The sequence below is a fragment of the Acipenser ruthenus genome, chromosome 4 (assembly GCF_902713425.1).
Source record: "Acipenser ruthenus chromosome 4, fAciRut3.2 maternal haplotype, whole genome shotgun sequence".
Lineage (NCBI taxonomy): Eukaryota > Metazoa > Chordata > Actinopteri > Acipenseriformes > Acipenseridae > Acipenser > Acipenser ruthenus.
The window spans coordinates 89,197,799-89,221,682 of record NC_081192.1 but is presented as its reverse complement, the minus strand read 5'-3'; the positions used below and the strand labels follow the sequence as shown (position 1 = coordinate 89,221,682).

At 37.1% G+C, this 23,884-nt stretch overlaps 1 protein-coding gene across 1 annotated transcript; it reads right to left on the bottom strand.

The window, feature by feature from the left end:
* Positions 1 to 727: 727 nt before the first annotated feature.
* On the bottom strand, positions 728 to 13,387 carry LOC117400090 (thioredoxin domain-containing protein 6-like). The gene is made up of 15 exons (XM_059023445.1): positions 13,355 to 13,387; positions 12,990 to 13,047; positions 12,047 to 12,150; positions 11,272 to 11,343; positions 10,049 to 10,171; positions 9,722 to 9,839; positions 9,162 to 9,244; positions 6,907 to 6,999; positions 6,358 to 6,506; positions 5,259 to 5,446; positions 4,749 to 4,893; positions 4,553 to 4,660; positions 2,274 to 2,425; positions 1,459 to 1,603; positions 728 to 1,002 (listed from the first exon to the last, which is right to left on the bottom strand). Exons 1-15 carry the CDS (start codon positions 13,385 to 13,387, stop codon positions 780 to 782), a joined length of 1,794 nt encoding a protein of 597 aa, XP_058879428.1. The 3' UTR covers positions 728 to 779.
* Positions 13,388 to 23,884: the final 10,497 nt, after the last annotated feature.

Genomic DNA, 23,884 nt, shown 5'->3' with positions numbered 1-23,884 from the left:
GCAGAGATATAATATACAATATAATATAATATACAATCTATTTTTTATTATAAAGCCAGACTTTTTTTTTTGACACTGAAGTTGCTCTGCAGTTACTTTTGATTAAATTGAGTAATTACAAAATTAAAAGTTTTGTTAGTTGGAAACACTTTTCACTTAGATTGCACATCTAGATGTGTAGTAACAGTGACATTTATGTCAGGAATATACAATATTTGTAATCTGCAGTCTTTTCTGGTGAGATTTCTTCTTAAATTTGATTACAATGCTTGACAATATGTGTTATTTAATATATACAGCCCCAAAACATGAATTTGTATTATGTATACCAAATAATTTGTCATCAAAATAACTAATAATTATTCTGCAGCTTTACCCTGTAAAGTTTGTCTATTTGTAAACTATGGTCATCTTTAGAAAAAAGAAAATAAGAAAAACTTGAGTGTTAGTGCTTGGTTGGTATTTTTGTGCAAAGTTCTTGTGCTTCTACTTGAGTTAGCACTAATTAGACTATTTATTTAAAAAGTAAGAATTAAGTTCCTATAGGAATTATATTTCATAAAATGTATTTTATTTATCTGAATGACAAGTCTAAAAAATGCTTGTGAGCATCAACAGCAGTAACATCTGGTCTCCTGGTTCACAAAAAGGCACTCACAGAAGTCTAATAAGTTCCTATGCAGTTGCCTGCATACACCTACCCCATAAAACAGACCAGACATCAATATACGGTAGGTGATGTTATTTTAATTTTAACACGCACATGCCTGAAACATGTATCATTCCAGATTAATATTCTCAAATATCAAATTAATATTCTTCTTGGCATGTTCCACATTAGAGGAGCCGTGTATGGCATTTTCCAAAATACTCTTTGCAAACTGAGCTCTAAGGGAGCTGGGATTGGACTGCTTTGCCAGCTCTGGATCGGTAGGACCCATCATGTCCCTCCACTCCTGTACTGCATTCTCTTTGCTAAGAATTATCATCATCGATGGGCCCCTACATACATAAAGTGTTGCAAAGTTTATTTTATACACAATAAAAGTTAAAGCACAGTCACATAATGGGGCAGTGGGAAGTGCTCACCAGGTCCATAGGTGGCACTTTCAGCAGTTTTGAGCTCTGCTATACAGAAAAAAGCTGAATTCCCTAAATTATTTATATGTTTATAGACAGTAACATACTTTGCAGCAAGTCACAGATGACCACCGAGGCAATCCGCTATTTTGCGAGTTACCTTTAAAAAAATTAGTCCAGAATATACGTAATACCTAAAAATGCATTTCACGTGTGATTCTTTGAAAACTGAAAATGTGAGCCCATATTTTGTTTTGTGCGTTGTTTTAACACCAGTTATAGCATTCAAACTTTAAAGGGGGTTAAGTATTTATAGTAATGTTTTGTTTTTTTTTTAATTAAACTAGGGATTACAAGCTTTATGTAAAATATACTTACTGACACATGTATTGCACTAGTTGATCGAAAAAAGGTTTCCCTCTGTGATCCTTATAGAATCCTTCAGCCATTTCTTTTGTTAACACAGTCTCTTTCATCTGTGATATACTAAACCCAGCTTCCTTAATATAGCTCAGTATATCATCTAAGGAAACACAATACAAATAAAATGTTTGTAATGAATATTGATCTTAGAAATAAAAGCAGTGGCTATTTCTTTCCAGTTGAGAAACTGGATGTAGTCCGGACTTTGCACCAGAAGAGGATCCATTTTTGAGCTGAAATCTGGTTCAAGAACAGTGCCATTTTTATTACAACACAACACGCCACACGGTCAGGATCAGAGCTTGGATTATGGAAAGGATACTGTTAGTACAACCAGGCCTATGGCATCTACACCAGAGTTTTCTAACTTAATGGTTTCCTTTAGCGTTTATATTATAGTGAATAGATTATGGCACTCGAGGATCATACTCGTTTCATATTTAAAAGCCATTTAAAAATGTTATGCCATGTACAGTACTGTGTATATCTGACTTTCAATGATAGTCTTAAGGTAGTGTATGGCATTTACTACCTAGATATCAGTTATTAGGTCTTGCTATCTTGCCTTTTCGCATGATTTATAGCAACCTGTTTTAACTGTTGATAAAAATGTGTTTTTAACAAATGAAAAGTAGCTCTAAAAGACCCTACTGTGCCAGAAGGCTGAATATTCTGTACTTCCTGTTTAGTTCTTGGTGCGTCAAACAGTAACCTAAATCTAAAACCTATAGAAATAGATACTGAAACATTGATAGATTATAAGCAATTACCTTTATGTTCTTTGTAGGCATCTGGTTTAATAACAGCCAGAGTCTGCTCAACAGGAAAGAAAAACTCAAGGTCTTTCCTTGCTTCTTCAGGAGAAGAACTGCCATGAAGCTGGTTAATGGGGATGTTCTCTAGGGCAAACTCTGCACGCAGGCTGAAACCAAACAAGTGTCAATAGACGAACTGACAGAGCACACCCCTCGGTCTGTACCAGTGTGGTATTGACCGCTGCGGACTACAAATACATTTTATTACTGTAAGTGATCAGAGTAAAAGTAAGTATCAGTGCAGTTTTTATTACAATGCAACACATTGCACAGAAATGGTGCATTGCCACAGAGGGCATTACCAGCCACAGAGGGCATTACGAGGCATTATGGGCCATTTGGGTAATAGGGCCTGAGATGCAGGTTAATGGTCCATAATGCCTAGTAATGCCCGATGTTGAGGGTCTTATTGCTTTTATACTTCAATGTAACAGTCCAATTTTATTTTTTCCTAACGGCCTGCAAGTGCATTTGTATCACATTGATTGGATATAGTCTGCTTTGTGGATAAAGTTAGAAAGCTGGTGGATTCTTTGGACATTTCATTATATATTTCTCCAGTGAATCGATGGGCAGTTTGGATATCGGGGCACTCATACTTCAGATATCTTTAAGTTGGGTTAAAACTGATTAATATAATCCATTTAGGTTTTAAACATACATTTGACCATCCTGCTAGTAGAAATAGATTTTTCAGTTTGCCCTACAGCACTCCTCTCTGTACTACTTTACACTTTACAGTGTCGGCTGACATCTCCAAGGTGCTCGTATTATTTTCCAGGTTTTGACTTGCCCATTCTTCAGTTAACATGTTATTAAACAACATGTTGTTACATATTGTTTGATTTGCTTTTGTGGTGCGGTTACAAACATTCTAAGAGCATATACTAGGGATTATATCCCTCTAGTTCATCCAATCAGACTGCAGGGAATCTTTCCATTGAAGTATATATATATATATTTCTTTGTAGGCATCTGATTTAATATTGTTGTTATGGCAAAAGTCGAGGGGGGGGTCAGGGGGGTGTTGACTCAGGCAGAGGCGAAATTACAGGCATTATTGCAGAGGTAGTATTTTTAACATTAAGTAGAAAGATTACGTTTACAATAAGGCATGCTTACAATTCAAAAGGTAGAGCACAGCACACAGTCACGGTAAAGAATCAAGAAGTGTAGTTAACACATTTAAATATATAAAACGTGAAATTGACTGTCCACTAAAATAAAGGGCTTTACATAATCTCTGCAAGTAACATCCAAAATAATCTGTAAAATAGTCTGCGGAGTCTGTATCATCTGATCTGAAACCGCCAAACTCCACGTCTTCGTTATCTGAACCGAAGCCTAGCCCTAACCCTGAATCATTCAATGCACAGAGCAACTACTTCTAGGCAGCTTTTTCTTTCTTTCTATTCACGTGACCCACAATATTGTCCCTCAGGCATTATTTACGCATGGTTATTAAAAAACGGAAATTAATAGTGAAAAAGTTGGGCTGGGGCAAAGTCATTTTTCAAAAAAGCATAGATCAAAGTCAAATCATAGTACCTGTACAGTATTATTATTATTATTATTATTATTATTATTATTATTATTATTATTATTATTATTATTTATTTCTTCGCAGACGCCCTTATCCAGGGCGAGTAACTGCATACGATCAAGTATGAGAATTTTGTCTTCTGAAAGAAAGTGCAGGTCAGTGTTTATCAAATATGATAGACAGGCACTTTGAAAGTGCAGGTCAGTGTTTATCAAATATGATAGACAGGCACTTTGAAAGTGCAGGTCAGTGTTTATCAAATATGATAGACAGGCACTTTGAAAGAACAAGTTGTGTCAGTTTCTTTCAGTGGTTGGAGGATGAGCTGTGCCTTTTTACGTTGTTTATCAAAGGATATACTGATTCTGTACAGATATAATGACTTGGAATCGTGTTAGAAGAAAGTGAGTCAATTGCACTGTCATATAATTAGGCAATATAGCACTTAAGGGTGTGTGTCGTTGCAGGATATTGACACGCAACTGCCCAAAAAGTGGTGATATCCCACAATCACATACCCCCTGGAGTTCCATATTGCGATTATACAATGGCTATGAGGTCATTGATTTAAATAGGAGGACGATCCCATTGTATAATAATGACAACACTTCATACAATTCCATCATTTACCTTTATCACAGCTGTTGTCTGTTTTGTTATTTGGTATTGCAAACCAAAATAAAAATGTTACCTTTCTGGAGCCTTCTCTTTTGCATCTTCAAGTTTTTTGGGGCCCAGTAAATTCCTCCAGTGCTGCACTGCATCCTCTCGTGTTAAAGCTAATGCCAGAATAGGACCACTGAAATGTACCATGGGTGATGTTAGTCATAGTAATAAGTAGAGTATGAGAGTTTAATTATGGTGCACAATGATCTGCAATGAGTCACCTTGTCATATGCTTTATAAGGACTGGAAAATAATCTTGGCCCACGTGCTCCCTATAAAATCCTTTTGCCTGCTCTTCTGTTAGCATTATTTCTTTCTGCATTGCAATAGTGAAGCCAGATTCTCTGATCTTCTGAAGGATCTCCTCTGAGGGGGAAAGGATGTTGCTTACTTATGGGATGTTATCAGGGTTAAGGCTACTTAAAAGCATGCTCTTTTTAAAGCAAACGTGCTTCTGCCAATGGAGAATACACACCAAAACAAATACTGGTTCTGAACTAATGAGGTTGAACCTGTGTTTGATGAGAACCTTACTAAAATGTTTTACAAAACACCTATTGTTGAAACGTGTCTCACTTCTTAACTAAGTTTGTTATTATTAAATAAAAGCTATTTGCTCCAAAATGTCATAAGCATGATATTTTCACAAAGTAATGAAATGGACAATAAAGTAACCAAACCAAAGAAAAACAACTCAGACTTCTGTTGCTGGGGCTTTGAGGAACACTTACTTTTCTTTTCTCTAAGGAGGTCAGGTCGAATAAGAGCCAGTGTGTTTTGTATTTTGGGTGTTATTGCTTCATCTGTGCCTGTTTTCTGTTGCTCTTTGCCAAAAGATGGGAAGAAGAACGCCAACTCCCTGCTAGCCAGCTCTTTGCTATCGCTGCTCTCCTGGTATTTTAGTTTCTCACTATGACCACTTCGGACACAAAAAAATTATGAAACACATATTGGAGAAAAAACTGTCAATGTCAAAACATGTAGGTTTTCTTAAAGTACCATCATAGAGAAATATAATGTAATCTCAAATCCCAGTGTCCAAGCAGTTTCCTTACACTATCTGTGCAGCTTTTTGTTGCTTTTGAACTCAAGCTAGCCAGAAGCCATTGGCTTATCAATTGGCCATGTAAGTTGATAAATGTAGGGTGTATACTATACTGGCAGGGATATTTTGGACTGGTGAATTAATTTATAAATAGCAATTTTATAAAGTGTTCTTTGACTTTTGTGTAATGTCCGGTTGCAGATTAGATACACTCTACAATCTACACAACTGTAGACTGCAGATGGAAGTAGCAGCAGCCCCAGTATGAAACTAGAACAAAATGTCATGGTGCAGATGGAAATGTGGCAACAGAACCAAATCAAACAGCTTGGTGTTGAGAACTTCACTAACGATGCCAACAAGATGCCTGTGGAAGAGGGATTGCTTTGAAAAGTGAGCTGTCAAATTTTGTATGGTAATTAAACACTGCACTAATAAATTGGTTTAGCTAACAAAATAATGTAATCAATTTCACTTTTCAAAATAATCAAGAAAATCTCAAATAATCTATGCAAACATAGATTTACTGAACCTAGTATACTGCCAGATATCATGTTTTAAAATAAAGATACATGTTTGCTAAACTGCACATTTGCTTTCAAAACTGCATATTTGAAACCTATACAGTAAATGGAGCTGCATGTGTGAAGAAAATATGGAACTTGTGTTAGCTATAATCACTGTCTTTAAGCATAAAGTGTTAAATATGATCCATGAATTAACAGAATTCAAATATAATTCTTGTTCAACGTTTTCTTAAACAGTAGCAATGTTTCATTGCCTACCTTGGGGGTGCCTTCATAAGTTCTACATCAGATTGTTCAATTAATTCTTTCCATGCAGGAACATCTTTATTTACTTCAGTTCCTCTGGATAATACCAGCACATGACAAGGTCCACTTGATATGAATTTGACTAGGTCCTCAAACTCTGACTATAGAAAAAGATAATAATCAGTTTGCTAATAACACAGTGAAATACATTATTATTTGAATTCACTTTATATTATATTATATTCTAGCAGTTATTCTGTACTACTGTATAATAGCATTTATAAATTAAAAGCAATTATAAATTTAGTTGGTATCTTTGACATTTTGCATTTACATCCAAAAATACACTCATTGAAAAAAGTCCACTTTTGCACAAGGAGCGAGCAAGGAGCATATCAGTGTACAAAATCTCTGAAAGTCAGCCTGTTAATGTGTCAATAACTCGTGTTAGGTTTTTCCTGATTCAAGAGTAGTTGATACATCTGAATGACTACATCTCAATTTTGTTTTTTTTCCAGTACTGGCTGGAGTGATCAAATAAATACAGAAAGAAATTCTAACCTGCCCAGCCTGGTCAAGGTAGAAATCTCTAGCTTGCTCTTCAGTGAGGTGTCTCTGTTCTTCGGTGACTAGAATGAACCCAGCCTCTTGCAACTAAAAAAACAGAATGGTTTTAGTTCTGAGTTTTTAATGTTGTGGAGGTTTAGATGACTAAGGTCAGTTTTTCTCATACTTCTCCCCCCAATTAAAAGCATAAAACAAATTAAAGTCATTTGTACAAGCCTGTCTTATCTTGAGTTATCAAAATATTAAGTATATTAATACAGTAAGTATATTAACACAGTAAGTGGCTTCAACAACGTAGTTTTATCTGTGAACATATCAAAACAGTTCAGGAAGTATTTATGGTTCTGTGCCTATTCAGAGTAAGAATTGTATTACAATCACAACTGACAGAAACTTCAAATTGTATTTTCAGTTTAAAAATAAAAAAGTGGTAGGTTTAAAGTAATGAGATAATTGCAGAATGTCCACCCCTTACCAAAACAGAAAACAACCAAAACCATACTGTTACTTCAGTCGAAAACAAACATGGTAGAAGCCTAAGTGATCCCAGCTGCTAGCAACATGATAAAATGGCAATCTAAATGGACCATTATATGAAAGAAGTCATACATTTTGTAGTTTACAGTTTACAATATTGGTGTGAAAACACTGTGTAAAAAACATATTGAATAAATAACACAAGAACTACAAATATTAGATCTATTTATTTAGGTTCTGATCACAGATGTATCTTCAAATGCAGTCAGGTGTTATTGATTTTAACAGTATAATTGTTAAAATGTTTAAATGTTTGTCATACTGTAGTGCTGAAATTCAGAGCACGAAAGGCCATTTCATGAGTGAGTTGTAATTCCCAGTTATGATCACAATTGAGCTACAAGCCAGAACTGTGAATCTAAATATGTTTTTATTAGTATCGGAGCGGGTCACAGAGGCTGACTACTGTATTTAATATAACACAAGACAATTGTAAACCAATATGTACTTAAACAACATTAATAGGCTAAGGAGTTGATTTGATCAACTTATACCCAGCACCAGTCAATTCCCACTGATTGCATCAAGAAAATCTATTAGCTTAAAAAAGACCTTGACAAAACATTCCTTTAAACAGTTTTCTGAAAAGGGCCCATATGGCACAAAACACATAAGTTATTTTAATAATGTTTTTTTTTTAAGTCTGTTTTTATAAATGAAATACAAGTTTTGTCTGAAACTGTAGGCTGTTGTTAAAGCAAACAGCATCAGTCTAGAACAATGTCAGCCCATAACCACAAATGCAAATATAATTAGATATTGACTTGCCTGGTGCTTTCTGATCGGGAGGTCTGGATTGGCTAGGGGGCGTGCCCGGTGAGGCTGCATGCTCAAAAAGCCTCTGTGCCACAGCTCGAGGCTACTGCATACAGATGGGCGCTGAGCGAAAGCTTGCTGTGTTTTGCTTCGTGTTGTGTTGCAGACTTGTATCAACCTGGGAGCTGAAGCTATGGCGCCAGCACTAACCTCGGGAGCACCTACCCCTGCACACGACCACAACCCAGGAGAGGGTCCGCTCCGCAGGATTAACTACTACGGAACCCTGCAAGACGGTGCTTGTGAAGGCATTGTCTAGTCGAGGCCGCATGAAGAGGCAGGAGTTGCTGTGAGAAGGCTGGGATTCTGGGAGCCCAGAAGTAGGTTAGTTTAGGCGGAGGTTGATCCCAAACAGTGTAAAGAGAGGGTTTGCATAGAGTAGTAGGTTCCTGGAGCAGGACATTCCTTTTATTGGAACTAGCACTCGCCTTGTATGGAAAACTTATTTTTAGCTTTGTTTTGTTTTCTTTATTAAATGTGACACCAGGGCTACCATTGCTGGTACCCTAGAGGCAGCACTTGTGTTATTAAATCTGCACGCCTGTGCAGCGTGTCAACACCCAGTGCTGTCTGCCTCAGTATTGTTCAGTGACGGCCCACATACGTAACACTTTCCCCTGTTACACACCACCTAATATAAACACCCAGACATGGGACATGTTCCAAACACAACACTGCTTTGGTAAAAATACAAAAAAACTTATGGTAATATTCCATAACCAATCATTTAAAATACATACATACCACAACTGGAAAATAATGTGTCATCATATTGAAAATAGTATAGGCCTAGGAGGCTTTTTGATATTTGTAAGACACTAATCTTTAGAAAAATACATAGTTTCTTATAGACAAACAGACAGACAGATAGACAGCAGAGTTGGCAAAGCACTTACTTTATTCTTGATTTCGTTCACTTTACCCTGAGACACAGCATCAGGCTTTATAATGGCAACAGTGTAGGAATCGTCTGACAAATCTGTTTAGAACAGAGCACAATATATAGGAAGCCCTCACATAAGAACACATTTTTAAAGATTAACACCTAGGTTGCAGAGTACATTTTTTTTGTACAATACCCTTCATTGAACTTCACCGAGATAACCACAAAATACAGCTGTGTGTCAAGCATGAAGCAAATATCTTCAAGCCTTCAAGTTGTCTTTATCATCCAGAAACTCACTTGACCACAGTATGGTAGCCATCTTAAGAAACAGGTCAACTTGAAGGGTGTCGCTAGATTTTACCCAAGGAGTTTCCACAACACAAAAATATAAAGTTGCAAGCTGAAATGGTGTATGGAGATATTAGCAGCTGAAGAAGTGGTAACTGCAGAGGACTTGCAAATTGCAAATATAAGCTCTCCTCAAAGGGATGCATAAGTTATTGACAGCCCATGTGTGTTACTCACTTTTGTCCACCCTTCCGGTAGACAGTTATTTTTAGATTTGCTCACCCACAACCTCTTTGTCCTCTAGCCCTCTCTGCTCTGCTTCTACCTTGTCTTCTTGTCCATGAGTATCTTCATTTGGTGGCACTTCTAATGTGCTCTCAAGGAGGGAAATTTCTTGGCCCTTAAACCGACATGCACGCTTGTGTTAAAGCTGGGTAATTATATATAAGACGATAGAAATTATACAACATTACAAAACACTAGCCAAAATGTTTGTCAGCTTGACTATGTTTTTTTTCCATTAGAATTCTGATTGATACCTTTGAAGTTATGAATAAAAGACGGTAATAATAATAATTTTAAAAAAACCCACAAAAATATAAAACGTACTGGTGCTTCAATGTATTTGTCACCCATTTCTTGCTGCTTCTTTGCTTCTTGCACATGTTCTAAGATTGTCTTTTGCAAAAGAGGGCCATTAACTCCCTTCACCATAGCCACTGCTTTTCCACCCTTAAGTGATTAGAACAAAAACAAAAAGTAAACATAAGTCCACTACTACTAACAGTTAAATATTTTTGGCAATTTAAAAGATGACTGGCCAAACGACAATTGGTTGACATTCGACAGCTACAGTTGTTATGTATTAGAAAGTTATTTGCCATAGCAGCTGCTATGGTTGTTAGCTATTTAAAACACATTTCAAGTCATAGTCTTGAGATAGAAACAGTTACTCGATTCCAATATCAATGCAGTAGGGCACAACATAATGCTGTAAAACAGCGTCAGAAATATTTAGCTTTTGTAATGCTCTATAAAAATGGAAATTGCTAAGAATAATTTTGAGATGATTTACTACAGGAAGACTGTTTATATTCAGATTTGTCAGAAACATGTCATAAAGCAAAATCAGCTAAATTAGGTAAAACAGAACTATGTTTCCCTGCATTGTTTTCCAGTGGAATTCAGAGTGAAATTTTAAAACCTACTAGTAACTTTTAAGGCTCTGCATGGGTTAGCACCAAAATACATCTGTGACCTTCTTTCACCATATACTGCTATGCGTAGTCCTCATTCTTTTGACACTGGGACACTGGCCTACTATCAGTAGCTAGAACTAAGCGGCGTTCTTTTTGTGGCTGAGCGTTTTCCTGTATAGCACCTAGGCTGTGGAATGACCTTCCGAAGTATTTTTAAATCTAAACTGAAAACCCACTTTTATACCTTGGCTTTTATTGTCTGACCTGTTATGTGTTGTTGTATGTAGTTAATGTTTTTCTTGTTTTATTGGACATTGTTGTATGTAGTCATCTTTTTTTTTTTTTTTTAAGTAAATGAAATTGCTTTTTTTTTTCTTCTTGTGAAGCACCTTGAGATTTGCACATGAAAGGCACGATATAAAATAAAATAATAATATTATTATTATTATTATTATTATTATTATTATTATTATTATTATTATGTTTAGACTACTAGAAGCCAATCCAATCCTTCACCCATCATGTTTATAATAGTTAGAAGAAACAGACTGGTATTTATACACTGCCCAAACATTAGTTAGCAAAGTGCCCTCTCTTGGGAAACTTCTTTGCCTCATAGTAAATAAAACTTACAGAATAAAACAGGAAGACAGGTTCGCATTTTCCTTTAAAGGCATCCAATGTATGAAAATGGCTAGCTTCAGCCTAAAAGTAAAAGAAACTGATTGGTATTCATCATCAGTCTAGGTTTTCCAGCAACTGGTTTGAAATCTTGGCAGTGAAAAGTTAAAAATAATAATAATTAAAAAAAAAAAACTGATATAACAAGTAAAACTGTATTTCCCTCTATTATCTATTAAACAAACTGAACATTTCTAACTGCTAAGAGATGGCTGTTTATGTGTCTGTTCTAAGGTTCATTGACTAGTAAACAGAGGTGACCACTTTGTCCAGGTGAGCACAAAAACAGATTTGACTACTGCTACTTCAGGGTAACAATTTCTATTTTCACTTTAGATTTAATGGCCTACTGCCATATAGCATTCAGACATAGTGCAGTTGTACTGAAAAAAATATTAGATTAGATGTTAGATTATGTTATAGCATTTGTAGTTGTTTTATGACTCCCACAACACCACACTGAACACAGTTCTGAATCGGATCACCCATTTGCCTTGTTGTCAGCAACTACAAAAATATTATGGCTATAAAAATGTGTTTTCCCAGGTTAGTAATGACAGCCATCTTTAAGTGGACTCATTTCCTATACAACAATCTTAACTATATTTGGATAAACCGCTGCACAAATTGTGGTGAAACAAATGAAAACTGTGAATCTGCTAGAAGCTACTGACTGCTCTGTGCAGTATGGAGTGTAGTATAGAGTATCGATGGATGTTTCACTTACCACAGCAAAATGCAGCAGCTCATCCCCAATTTCAGTTTTAAGCTTTCTAAACAGACTCAGCACTGCTTTGCATGGTCCACACCAATCTTGATATACATCTACAACTAAACATAGGAGTGATCTTTAATTTGTTTTTAAATAGGACCCACTAGTCAGGATCAGACTGGCAAATATACCTTCTGAGATAAAGTGTAAGGTTTTAAAGATTCAATAAATGCCTCTGTAACTACAGAGAATAATTGTCTTTAGTTATTATTATTATTTATTTCTTAGCAGACGCCCTTATCCAGGGCGACTTACAATTGTTACAAGATATCACATTATTTTTTACATACAATTATATATATTTTTTTACACGTTATTTTTTACATACAATTGCCCATTTATACAGTTGTTTTTTTTTACTGGAGCAATCTAGGTAAACTACCTTGCTCAAGGGTACAGCAGCAGTGTCCCCAACCAGGGAGTGAAACCATGACCCTACGGTCCAGAGCCCTAACCACTACTCCACACTGCTGCCCAAATTCAACTACAATTATTTTGTTTCTTTGTTGAGGCTTTAAAAAAAAAAAAAAAAAAAAAACACCTTTCATTACATTTGTATCCTACCATAACAATATACTGTAAGTTTGACATACAGTATTGTATGTACTGCACTTTGCTTTCTCTCCCCATTAATTACATTTGTTACAGGTAATATGACCTTTCCTGACATTGGGTGATTGCCATTCAATGGAATGTGTTCAATGAAAAGAAACATGAATTTTGTCATTTCCCACAATGCACAAAACAACATGCATTTTGGAGGATAGGCCTGTTGTATAACTTAAGCGACTTTCACTTTAATTCTAAGGGATTTTTGACAATGATATTATACTGTATAATAAAATGATACAAAAAATGGTTAATTCTGATGATAATAAAATGTCAGATCTGCACACACCTGTTAAGCCTTTAGCTGACATAACCTCGTGCCAATGTTCCTGATTGGTAATTACAAACTAAAAAAAAAAATGACACCATAAAAACATATTACATTTTTGAAGCCACACAATGCCATTATACCACTTGAACATACAGTAAATACCTAAAAATACACGGCCCATCCAATTTATTAGGTCATGTGACGTGATCCCTGCTGCACTATAAAGCTATAGGAGCTGCACAATTATAATCAATCTACACTGCCCGAAATGGTGAAAGGCAAATGATAAGCAATAGGTCCTAATAAAGTGTATATTTAACAAATACCATACTTTTTCATGATTCTGTATCAAAATATGACATTTTGTTAAAATGTATGCATACCTGTAGTTGAAGTTCTTTCTTTTTGCCTGCCATGATTTAATCTCTAGGAAAAGCCAAATACATGCATAGTTCAGCCCATCTCATAGTTATTTATAATGCCAATGTCAATGGGCCTAATCAGTTAACAGATATATGTTAAAATCCCAGCATACTGTACTTAAATGTATTTATTTACATTTTAAAAGCCTTCTTATTTCGGTTTTAAAATCCATTCTCTAATTACCTAGCTTGATATTAAATTGTACAAAACAGTCAAAGACTACGACAATAATAATATTAGCAACTGCCGCTTATTTAAGAAGGGGCCATACTTACTGTATAATAAGATGATCGCATTTTACTTTTACTTACGGTTTCTACTAACTGACTGGCATTCTCTAACTGCTATTCAAACATTGCGGTAGAATGTCATTTGAACTGACGAAGTTCTATTCTTTTGGCACCGTGAGATGTCGTGGGCACTCCAGGGTTAACACTAACTCAAGCTTTCTTTCTCTTATTATTGAACTTCAGTAAATTAGAGAAATAAAAAATCCTTAGAAAATCATTAAAATCGTTCATGCATATCAATAACACAAGTTATACGCCCAGTTTGAATTTATGTTTTTTGTTCTCTATCAATAATGTGACACAGTATATTGTCTGTATTTGTTGGGTACAGATGAGTAAATTAAATGCCCATAACAACAAATACAGAACTATGTATAATTTGTTTTTGAAGACCAGAAATAAATAGGTCAAAAAATGTATGAGGGATGAATCTGTTGAGATCAGTGGACAATGACATATTTTTCACATAACGATGGCGCCATCTACAGGCTGACCAACTGCAATTTCAAAATGTCCATCAACAGTAAAACTGACTGTAGTAGGCCTATTGTGTGTATTTGATTGTGTGCTGAAATTTTTGGTAAACTGTTTTTTATAAGAGTTAGCTGCTTTCAACATGTTTATGTTGTTTACCTGGAGAGTACGCTACGCACGCTTCAGGACCTTGGCAAGGAAGTGGAGTCACATTACGTTATCTGTTGAATTTGTTGAATAATACAATTATTTAAATAATCAACCATTGTACAATCAACAAATACAATAATTGCAATTAAATTAACCTAATGCAAATAAAAAAAACAAAATAAACAACGCAAACATTTACCTAAATTAAATTAAATTAAATTAAATTAAATTAAATTAAATTAAATTAAATTAAGTTAAATTAAATTGTTTTGGTCTGTAGTCCGTACTTCAGTCACGCGAACAGCCACATCACGTAATCTAATCGTTCACTCGCATGATTCAGACTGCTCCAAACTAGTGCACTGTGTTTTTCTGGTGTTAATAGAATGTCAGAAAATGAGGGAGAGGACCGTCCAGTTCTGATATATTTTCAGGGATCAGTTTGCCAGAGGCTGAAGAGGTACGAAAATATGCATTTACATAATAAAGCAGTCGTTTGTTGCAGTTTAAAACATGTTCAATAATAATTACATCATCACATGCTGCACACACCAGAGTAGAGGATATGCCGATTAACGGAAGCCAGGTTATTTCCCACTGCACTTTGGATTACTGGTAAACTAAACGTTACTTCGTTCTTCTATTTGTTCTATATAAACCAGATTAAATCCATGTCATAGGTTCCTATAGGCTACACACACACACACACTTCCTCATATGATACCGCAACAAGACCGATTTGTTGAAATACCTCAAGTCATTCTCCCAAGACAAATGCGAAGCAGGAAATGCTGTGTTTTCATATCTCTGCCTACGGACTGTACTGTATGGACGTTTAATCGTAATTCGAAAGTGCTTCACAGTAAGTGCTATTGAGATTGAACAAAGTATTGTTCCATATGTCCAAGTGACATATTCTCTTAATATCACACACAAAACTTGTATTGTATTAACTCACATTGTATACCCTTGATAATGATAAGAATTGCACTTTATTTAAATAAAACACTGTGAAGCATGCATAACTCCTTTTTAAAAGCTACACAGTACAGTTTGCATGCGTGTATAATCTCTCAGTACCACACATAAAACTGACATAATTTATAAGAATTCATAAAAAAAAAATTAAAACCCAAATGCACTACAATTGCAAATTAAGCATGTGTAGTTATTACACTTTTACTTTTACTGTAACTATTGAACTTTATTATATAGAGCGTTATCGTGGTACATTATTGTTCTGACAACACATTTTAAGTTTTCAAAGTGGTTATGAAAGCAATAACACATGGCAGGGTATTCAAATATCATCCATTAGCCACAGGGCTAGGGGTGTTAATCAGTAGGGGATGCCAAGTGCCATTGAACAGCATGGGTCTGTGGATGTTGGACGGTATTTCAACACTCTGTAGTGTGTTATGGTGCTCATAAAACCCTACCCTACCCTACCATACCCCATTCCACCCAAAGTGAATTGGTTGTTAAGTGAATCTACCCTCGTTCCATGCTGTATTAGCCAGTGAAACTGCTCCCTCTGTTCTTGGCATTTTATATTTATGTAGTTTTACTGTGTTATGTAGCCTTTATGAAGGTGTTATGAATGATACAGGGTCCAGTTCAATTGAAGCAGTAGCACAATAATAACAATAATACATTATATTGTATTTTATTAAGATTTTCCTCCCAGGGTGTTGTCCTTACAGCTCGCTGAACTTAATATTTTGTTAACTTATCCCACAATCCATTCAATGCCATTTTTAGGTTATGTTGAAAAATCCCTGCTTACCTTTTAGCTGGACGACAAGGAGTATAACATCCCTCAGGTAGAAGCACCACCTACTCTGGAGAGCATCTTAAGTGAGGTAAAATTAACAATGTGTAACCGGTTCTGTACTTGAATTTGAATGAATGGTAGTAATTAGTTAACAATACTAGCTTTTTATTCCTCATGGTGGAATGCTGCAAACATTACACTGGAGCAAAAGCTTAATAAATCAACCCTTTTGTGTTTAATTTGGTGCAGCTTCAAATTCAATAAAACGTAAGGCCATTGTGTTCCTACTTTCTAGCAACCTTGCAGCATTAAGATAGATTTACTTTAATGGACTGTATCATACTGAACGTGCAACTGGTGCTGTAAATAGTCATGAAGGAAAACGGCAATGTGACGTGTGCAGTAAATTCTGTTGGTATTTAAACTGTTGCTGTTATTTTAGAAGAAAACAATTTCTCTGAAATGATGTTTTATAGGACAGCAGTTTAGTTGTTCCTTTAGAACATAAGAAAGTTTACAAACGAGAGGAGGCCATTCGGCCCATCTTGCTCGTTTGGTTGTTAGTAGCTTATTGATCCCAGAATCTCATCAAGCAGCTTCTTGAAGGATCCCAGGATGTCAGCTTCAACAACATTATTGGGGAGTTGGTTCCAGACCCTCACAATTCTTTGTCAGTTGCTGTTTGTGAGTTGTTGCTTTTTTAATGTAGGAATCTGCTGTTTGAGGAGGTTTATGATAAGCTGAACCACAATGCTGTAGCTTTTAAACCATTTTTCTATTCTCAAAAATAGCCTGCGTCTTAAATTCGAAAACAGGAACGTGACTGACAGCCGAGAAAAGATGAAGAAAGACATCACTGCCCGAATACACAAGCAACAATGTGACTTACTGCAGAGAAAAGACAAACCAAAACGTTACTGCCCGATCCCGAATCATCCATGACATACAGGCAGCCATTTTCAAAGAAGCATCATTAGCTTCCTGAGGAATTTGAAGAGCTTTTACAATCTCAGTGTTTTGTTATTAGGCTCTGTTCTAACAAACACTACCAGCTTGGACAGATCGGAAATGCTGATCAGACCCCCGTATTTTTCGACATGCCAAGCAATACCACAGTTTACAAATTGGGAGAAAAACAAGTGTGACTAATCACGACCTGAAATGAGAAGCAGCACATAACTGTAATGCTCTCGGGGATAGCAGACAGCAAACTGTCTTCATATGCGTAATTGAGGTTGTATCTTTGTAAATGCATATTGATTTGATGTTTTATTTTTTCTTCAAATTGAGGGTGGGAAATTTGGGCTGCGTCTGAAATCTGAGGGAGTCTTCAGTTCGAAGGAATGCAGTACTTCTGCTGTCTCTAACTTGCATTGATCAAGACTATTTGTCTGGGGTTCCTGTTTCTAGAGAACTCATGTGAGACTGTTCCCAGTCACATCTGTGACCACCTGGGGGTGCATTCAATAGGCAGAGCGTTATGTGGCGAATTGCACTTTATTTAAATAAAACACTGTGAAGCATGCATAACTCCTTTTTAAAAGCTACACAGTACAGTTTGCATGCGTGTATAATCTCTCAGTACCACACATCATGTTTTAAAATGAAAATGTTTGCTCTAAAATGTGTTCTTTCTAAACTGCACATTTGATACCTATGTATCTAATAGAAGTGCAAAAAGGGTAAGATTTATGGAATTATTTTGTTAGCCACAATCACTTTAGAAATCACTTTAGATAACACTTCATATTTCTAGGATAAAAGAGCCAGCACTGCCAACCATCAAGCAGGAGGCAGTCTTGCACCATATTTTCACAGATTACCTCAGCCGCAGTAAGTGGTTCATATTTATTTCCTATGAATACAATGTTTGTTAGCTTTATTTAGCTCAAACTCAACCTATCTAAATCAGACCTCTCCCTCCTCCTCCTCCCCCTCCTCTGATCTCTCAGAACCTCGGAGTCACCCTGGACCCCTGCCTCTCTTATTCCCAGCACATCTCCACTCTGGCACGCACTTGCCTATTCTTCCTGAGCAACATACGAAGAATCCGACCCTTCCTCACCAACTACGCCACCCAACTCCTGGTCCAGGCCCTGGTACTCTCCCGCCTAGACTACTGCAGCTCCCTCCTGGCTGGCCTCCCTGCGTCCGCCACCCGTCCGCTCCAGCTCACCCAGAACTCCGCTGCTCACCTGATGTTCTCTCTACCTCACTTCTCCCACGCAACTCCACTGCTCCACTCACTCCACTGGCTCCCGATCACCGCTCGCATCCAGTTCAAGACTCTTGTACTCGCCTACAGATGCCTTGACCAGACAGCACTCAGCTACCTCCAGACCCTCATCTCTCCCTACATCCCCACTCGACCTCTCCGCTCCTCCTGCACTAGAAGACTGGCTCTACCTCCTCTACGCTCCCCTGCCTCCAGAGCCCACTCCTTCTCCACCCTCGCCCCGCAGTGGTGGAATGACCTTCCTACAGATGTCAGGACTGCCCAGTCCATGACCATCTTCCGGCGCCTCCTCAAGACTCACCTCTTCAGACAGCACCTGTAGAAACTCCTCTTTTTCAATCACCCAGTCCAGGGTGATTCCCCACGTACTTTCCTGGCCTGAGTACGTAAAGGCGCTGTTATCCCACTCTGACACCATATGTCACAAATGGCTGGTGGGTGACATCAGACCAGGAAGTAAACATAGGCTCAGTACTGCGGGTTGAGTCACAAATGCGCTCTTATTTATTAAATAAAAAATAAACAAAAATACACAAAACAAAACGTCACGGTGGCCAAAATAACCAAACACAATAATTCTAACAAGTATCGTGCTGGTCTTATTCCAGCATGAGTAGCAATTGTTATTTCTCTTACTGTCTCCGTCTTCTTTCTCCACAACTCTCAACTCTCCAACCCTTCCAGCATACAGCTCTGGTATATATAGTGGTCGAGGGATTAACTGGTTGTCAATTACCTCGTTTACCCTTCAACCATATCCGGCACAGGTTTTTTTAATGAGTGTGGTCAAAGGCCAGTTTGTCAATAAATGATTAGCTGCCGACCACGCATTCTTACTGAGGTATTTTGGCTGAGACGAAAAGCAAACATCGTCCCTGCCAAACTACATTTAACTATAAAAATAAACAGAAATACATTAAACAATAATAATAATACTAATAATAATACCCAATACCTAATAATACCTTGGTTGAATTAGCAATTGGAAAACTGAGCTATTTTGATGCCCTTAGAAGGCTAAGTGGCCCATTAGGCATCCATTTGTTTCAATATAGGGACCTTATGTCTCTCACTATTATCTATTGAACTACGATGTAAAAGACTACACAGTGTATAACATTTTTATTTCTTTCTGTTTTGAAAACAATACCACTTTGTGTCACCTGCAGCTTCAAATTCAATAAAACGTAAGGCCATTGTGTTCCTACTTTCTAGCAACCTTGCATCATTAAGATAGATTTACTTTAAAGGACTGTATCATACTGAACGTGCAACTGGTGCTGTAAATAGTCATGAAGGAAAACGGCAATGTGACGTGTGCAGTAAATTCTGTTGGTATTTAAACTGTTGCTGTTATTTTAGAAGAAAACAATTTCTCTGAAATGATGTTTTATAGGACAGCAGTTTTGTTGTTCCTTTAGAACATAAGAACATAAGAAAGTTTACAAACGAGAGGAGGCCATTCGGCCCATCTTGCTCGTTTGGTTGTTAGTAGCTTATTGATCCCAGAATCTCATCAAGCAGCTTCTTGAAGGATCCCAGGTTGTCAGCTTCAACAACATTATTGGGGAGTTGGTTCCAGACCCTCACAATTCTTTGTCAGTTGCTGTTTGTGAGTTGTTGCTTTTTTTAATGTAGGAATCTGCTGTTTGAGGAGGTTTATGATAAGCTGAACCACAATGCTGTAGCACTGGGGGTGCTGTTTGAGTGCCTTGAGCCAGTTAAAAAAAGTTATGTAACTTTGAATGCCATTTCAAGCTTGTTTTGTTTTTTTGCACGTATGGTGTTTACAGACATTTGAAATGTTTCTGTGTTGTGTTGCTTAAATATTATTTAGATACCGTATTCCTTCGAATTTAAGACTCCGTTTTTAAACCATTTTTCTATTCTCAAAAATAGCCTGCGTCTTAAATTCGAAAACAGGAACGTGACTGACAGCCGAGAAAAGATGAAGAAAGACATCACTGCCCGAATACACAAGCAACAATGTGACTTACTGCAGAGAAAAGACAAACCAAAACGTTACTGCCCGATCCCGAATCATCCATGACATACAGGCAGCTATTTTCAAAGAAGCATCATTAGCTTCCTGAGGAATTTGAAGAGCTTTTACAATCTCAGTGTTTTGTTATTAGGCTCTGTTCTAACAAACACTACCAGCTTGGACAGATCGGAAATGCTGATCAGACCCCCGTATTTTTCGACATGCCAAGCAATACCACAGTTTACAAATTGGGAGAAAAACAAGTGTGACTAATCACGACTGGAAATGAGAAGCAGCACATAACTGTAATGCTCTCGGGGATAGCAGACAGCAAACTGTCTTCATATGCGTAATTGAGGTTGTATCTTTGTAAATGCATATTGATTTGATGTTTTATTTTTTCTTCAAATTGAGGGTGGGAAATTTGGGCTGCGTCTGAAATCTGAGGGCGTCTTCAGTTCGAAGGAATGCAGTACTTCTGCTGTCTCTAACTTGCATTGATCAAGACTATTTGTCTGGGGTTCCTGTTTCTAGAGAACTCATGTGAGACTGTTCCCAGTCACATCTGTGACCACCTGGGGGTGCATTCAATAGGCAGAGCGTTATGTGGCGAATTGCACTTTATTTAAATAAAACACTGTGAAGCATGCATAACTCCTTTTTAAAAGCTACACAGTACAGTTTGCATGCGTGTATAATCTCTCAGTACCACACATCATGTTTTAAAATGAAAATGTTTGCTCTAAAATGTGTTCTTTCTAAACTGCACATTTGATACCTATGTATCTAATAGAAGTGCAAAAAGGGTAAGATTTATGGAATTATTTTGTTAGCCACAATCACTTTAGAAATCACTTTAGATAACACTTCATATTTCTAGGATAAAAGAGCCAGCACTGCCAACCATCAAGCAGGAGGCAGTCTTGCACCATATTTTCACAGATTACCTCAGCCGCAGTAAGTGGTTCATATTTATTTCCTATGAATACAATGTTTGTTAGCTTTATTTAGCTCAAACTCAACCTATCTAAATCAGACCTCCTTTTCTCTCCCTCCTCCTCCTCTGATCTCTCAGAACCTCGGAGTCACCCTGGACCCCTGCCTCTCTTATTCCCAGCACATCTCCACTCTGGCACGCACTTGCCTATTCTTCCTGAGCAACATACGAAGAATCCGACCCTTCCTCACCAACTAATCTGCTGTTTGAGGAGGTTTATGATAAGCTGAACCACAATGCTGTAGCACTGGGGGTGCGTTTGAGTGCCTTGAGCCAGTTAAAAAAAGTTATGTAACTTTGAATGCCATTTCAAGCTTGTTTTGTTTTTTTGCACATATGGTGTTTACAGACATTTGAAATGTTTCTGTGTTGTGTTGCTTAAATATTATTTAGATACCGTATTCCTTCGAATTTAAGACTCAGTTTTTAAACCATTTTTCTATTCTCAAAAATAGCCTGCGTCTTAAATTCGAAAACAGGAACGTGACTGACAGCCGAGAAAAGATGAAGAAAGACATCACTGCCCGAATACACAAGCAACAATGTGACTTACTGCAGAGAAAAGACAAACCAAAACGTTACTGCCCGATCCCGAATCATCCATGACATACAGGCAGCCATTTTCAAAGAAGCATCATTAGCTTCCTGAGGAATTTGAAGAGCTTTTACAATCTCAGTGTTTTGTTATTAGGCTCTGTTCTAACAAACTGTACCAGCTTGGACAGATCGGAAATGTTGATCAGACCCCCGTATTTTTCGACATGCCAAGCAATACCACAGTTTACAAATTGGGAGAAAAACAAGTGCGACTAATCACGACTGGAAATGAGAAGCAGCACATAACTGTAATGCTCTCGGGGATAGCAGACAGCAAACTGTCTTCATATGCGTAATTGAGGTTGTATCTTTGTAAATGCATATTGATTTGATGTTTTATTTTTTCTTCAAATTGAGGGTGGGAAATTTGGGCTGCGTCTGAAATCTGAGGGTGTCTTCAGTTCGAAGGAATGCAGTACTTCTGCTGTCTCTAACTTGCATTGATCAAGACTTTGTCTGGGTTTCCTGTTTCTAGAGAACTCATGTGAGACTGTTCCCAGTCACATCTGTGACCACCTGGGGGTGCATTCAATAGGCAGAGCGTTACGTGGCGCTTTCTATTGAACGACCTGCACGCCGAGAGCACTTCATAACGTCAGCTAACATTCTGAGGAGATTACTCGTGGGCATTTCAAAATGGCGGAGATACAATACCAGTGTGGCGACTGTGGTGTAATTTCCACACATATTGAACTTTTTGACCAACATATCTCTATGCATTATTTTTCGTAAAAAAAAATCTAATAAAGTTTATTTAAATTAACAGCGTAATTATTTGACTATTTTTCCTTTTGAACTAAGTGAATCTGCAGCATCGCATGCAACATAAAAAGCACTCATCTTGTTATTGTTTGTTGGCCGGCTTTACATTAAGGAATATTTTCGTAACTGCATTTAAAAAAATATATATATATATATATAGTAACCTAGTGGCTAGAAGGGTAGGCTGGAATCAGAATAAAAGCGCTTGGAGGCTGAAAGTGGTCTTCAAAGCAGGACTGTCAGTTTCTTACTTACAGGTTTGAAATAAACAAGAAAACAAAAAAAAACACAGCACCTCACAGGGCACAAAAGAAAAGGCCTAGCTCTGCACAGAGCACTAACTAAACACAGGCTTTCCTAAACTACGTCTGGAACGGATAAGCCGCTTATCCAACAAACAAAAAAGCAGTTACCAAACCGTAATTAAACACAGGGTTAATTTCTGTAGTAAGGGATTATATTCCTTTCCACAGACCATGCAACTATAACTTGCCTTTAGTCTTCCACACTCTCTCACTCACGATCACCGAGCACTGACAAAGAGACAGCTTATATCTCTGCCTGATTTAGCTTAATTGGAGACAGCTTGACTTCAGTTGCTCCTACTAATCAGCCAGTTAAGCATGAGAGAGAACTGGCTCCTGATCCCCTAGTGGACATTCTGCACATAACCCTTTCTTTTTAAAAAGTTTTAAGATCAGGAGCTTTCTGGGAACAGTGCCCTCTTCATTCTCAAGCTGATATATCTATTTTCCAACACAATTCCACACACCCTATTACAATATATAGTATATATAGTTTTGCTATTTCTGCCAGATTAGGCTTCACAGCGTATCTCGGCTGAAAAAGCACAGCAGTATTGGCTACACCAAAAACTTTTAAACCCTTTTTTTTTGTGGCAGAAAGGGGACGTTAGAATAAGAGAACTTGACTAAAATGTGGTACTTTTGCAGTGTTACATTTCTATCTAACCAAGAGCAAATTATAAACAAAATGATTGAAAAGAAAAAACAAACAGTAGTACTTAAATTGTAAGACTTTGCAGAGGAACAGAAAAGGCAGGTGCAGGAGCTCATGGAAATGCAGAAGTTTGCAAAACAAAGAAACTAACTGCTAAAGTCATTCACATTGAAGAAATAATTTATTTGGAAAGTTTTTATTTTTGATTTTATTAGCTGTATAAAAATGTTACTGGGCTGAATAATTGTTGAAAAAATAAATTGTTA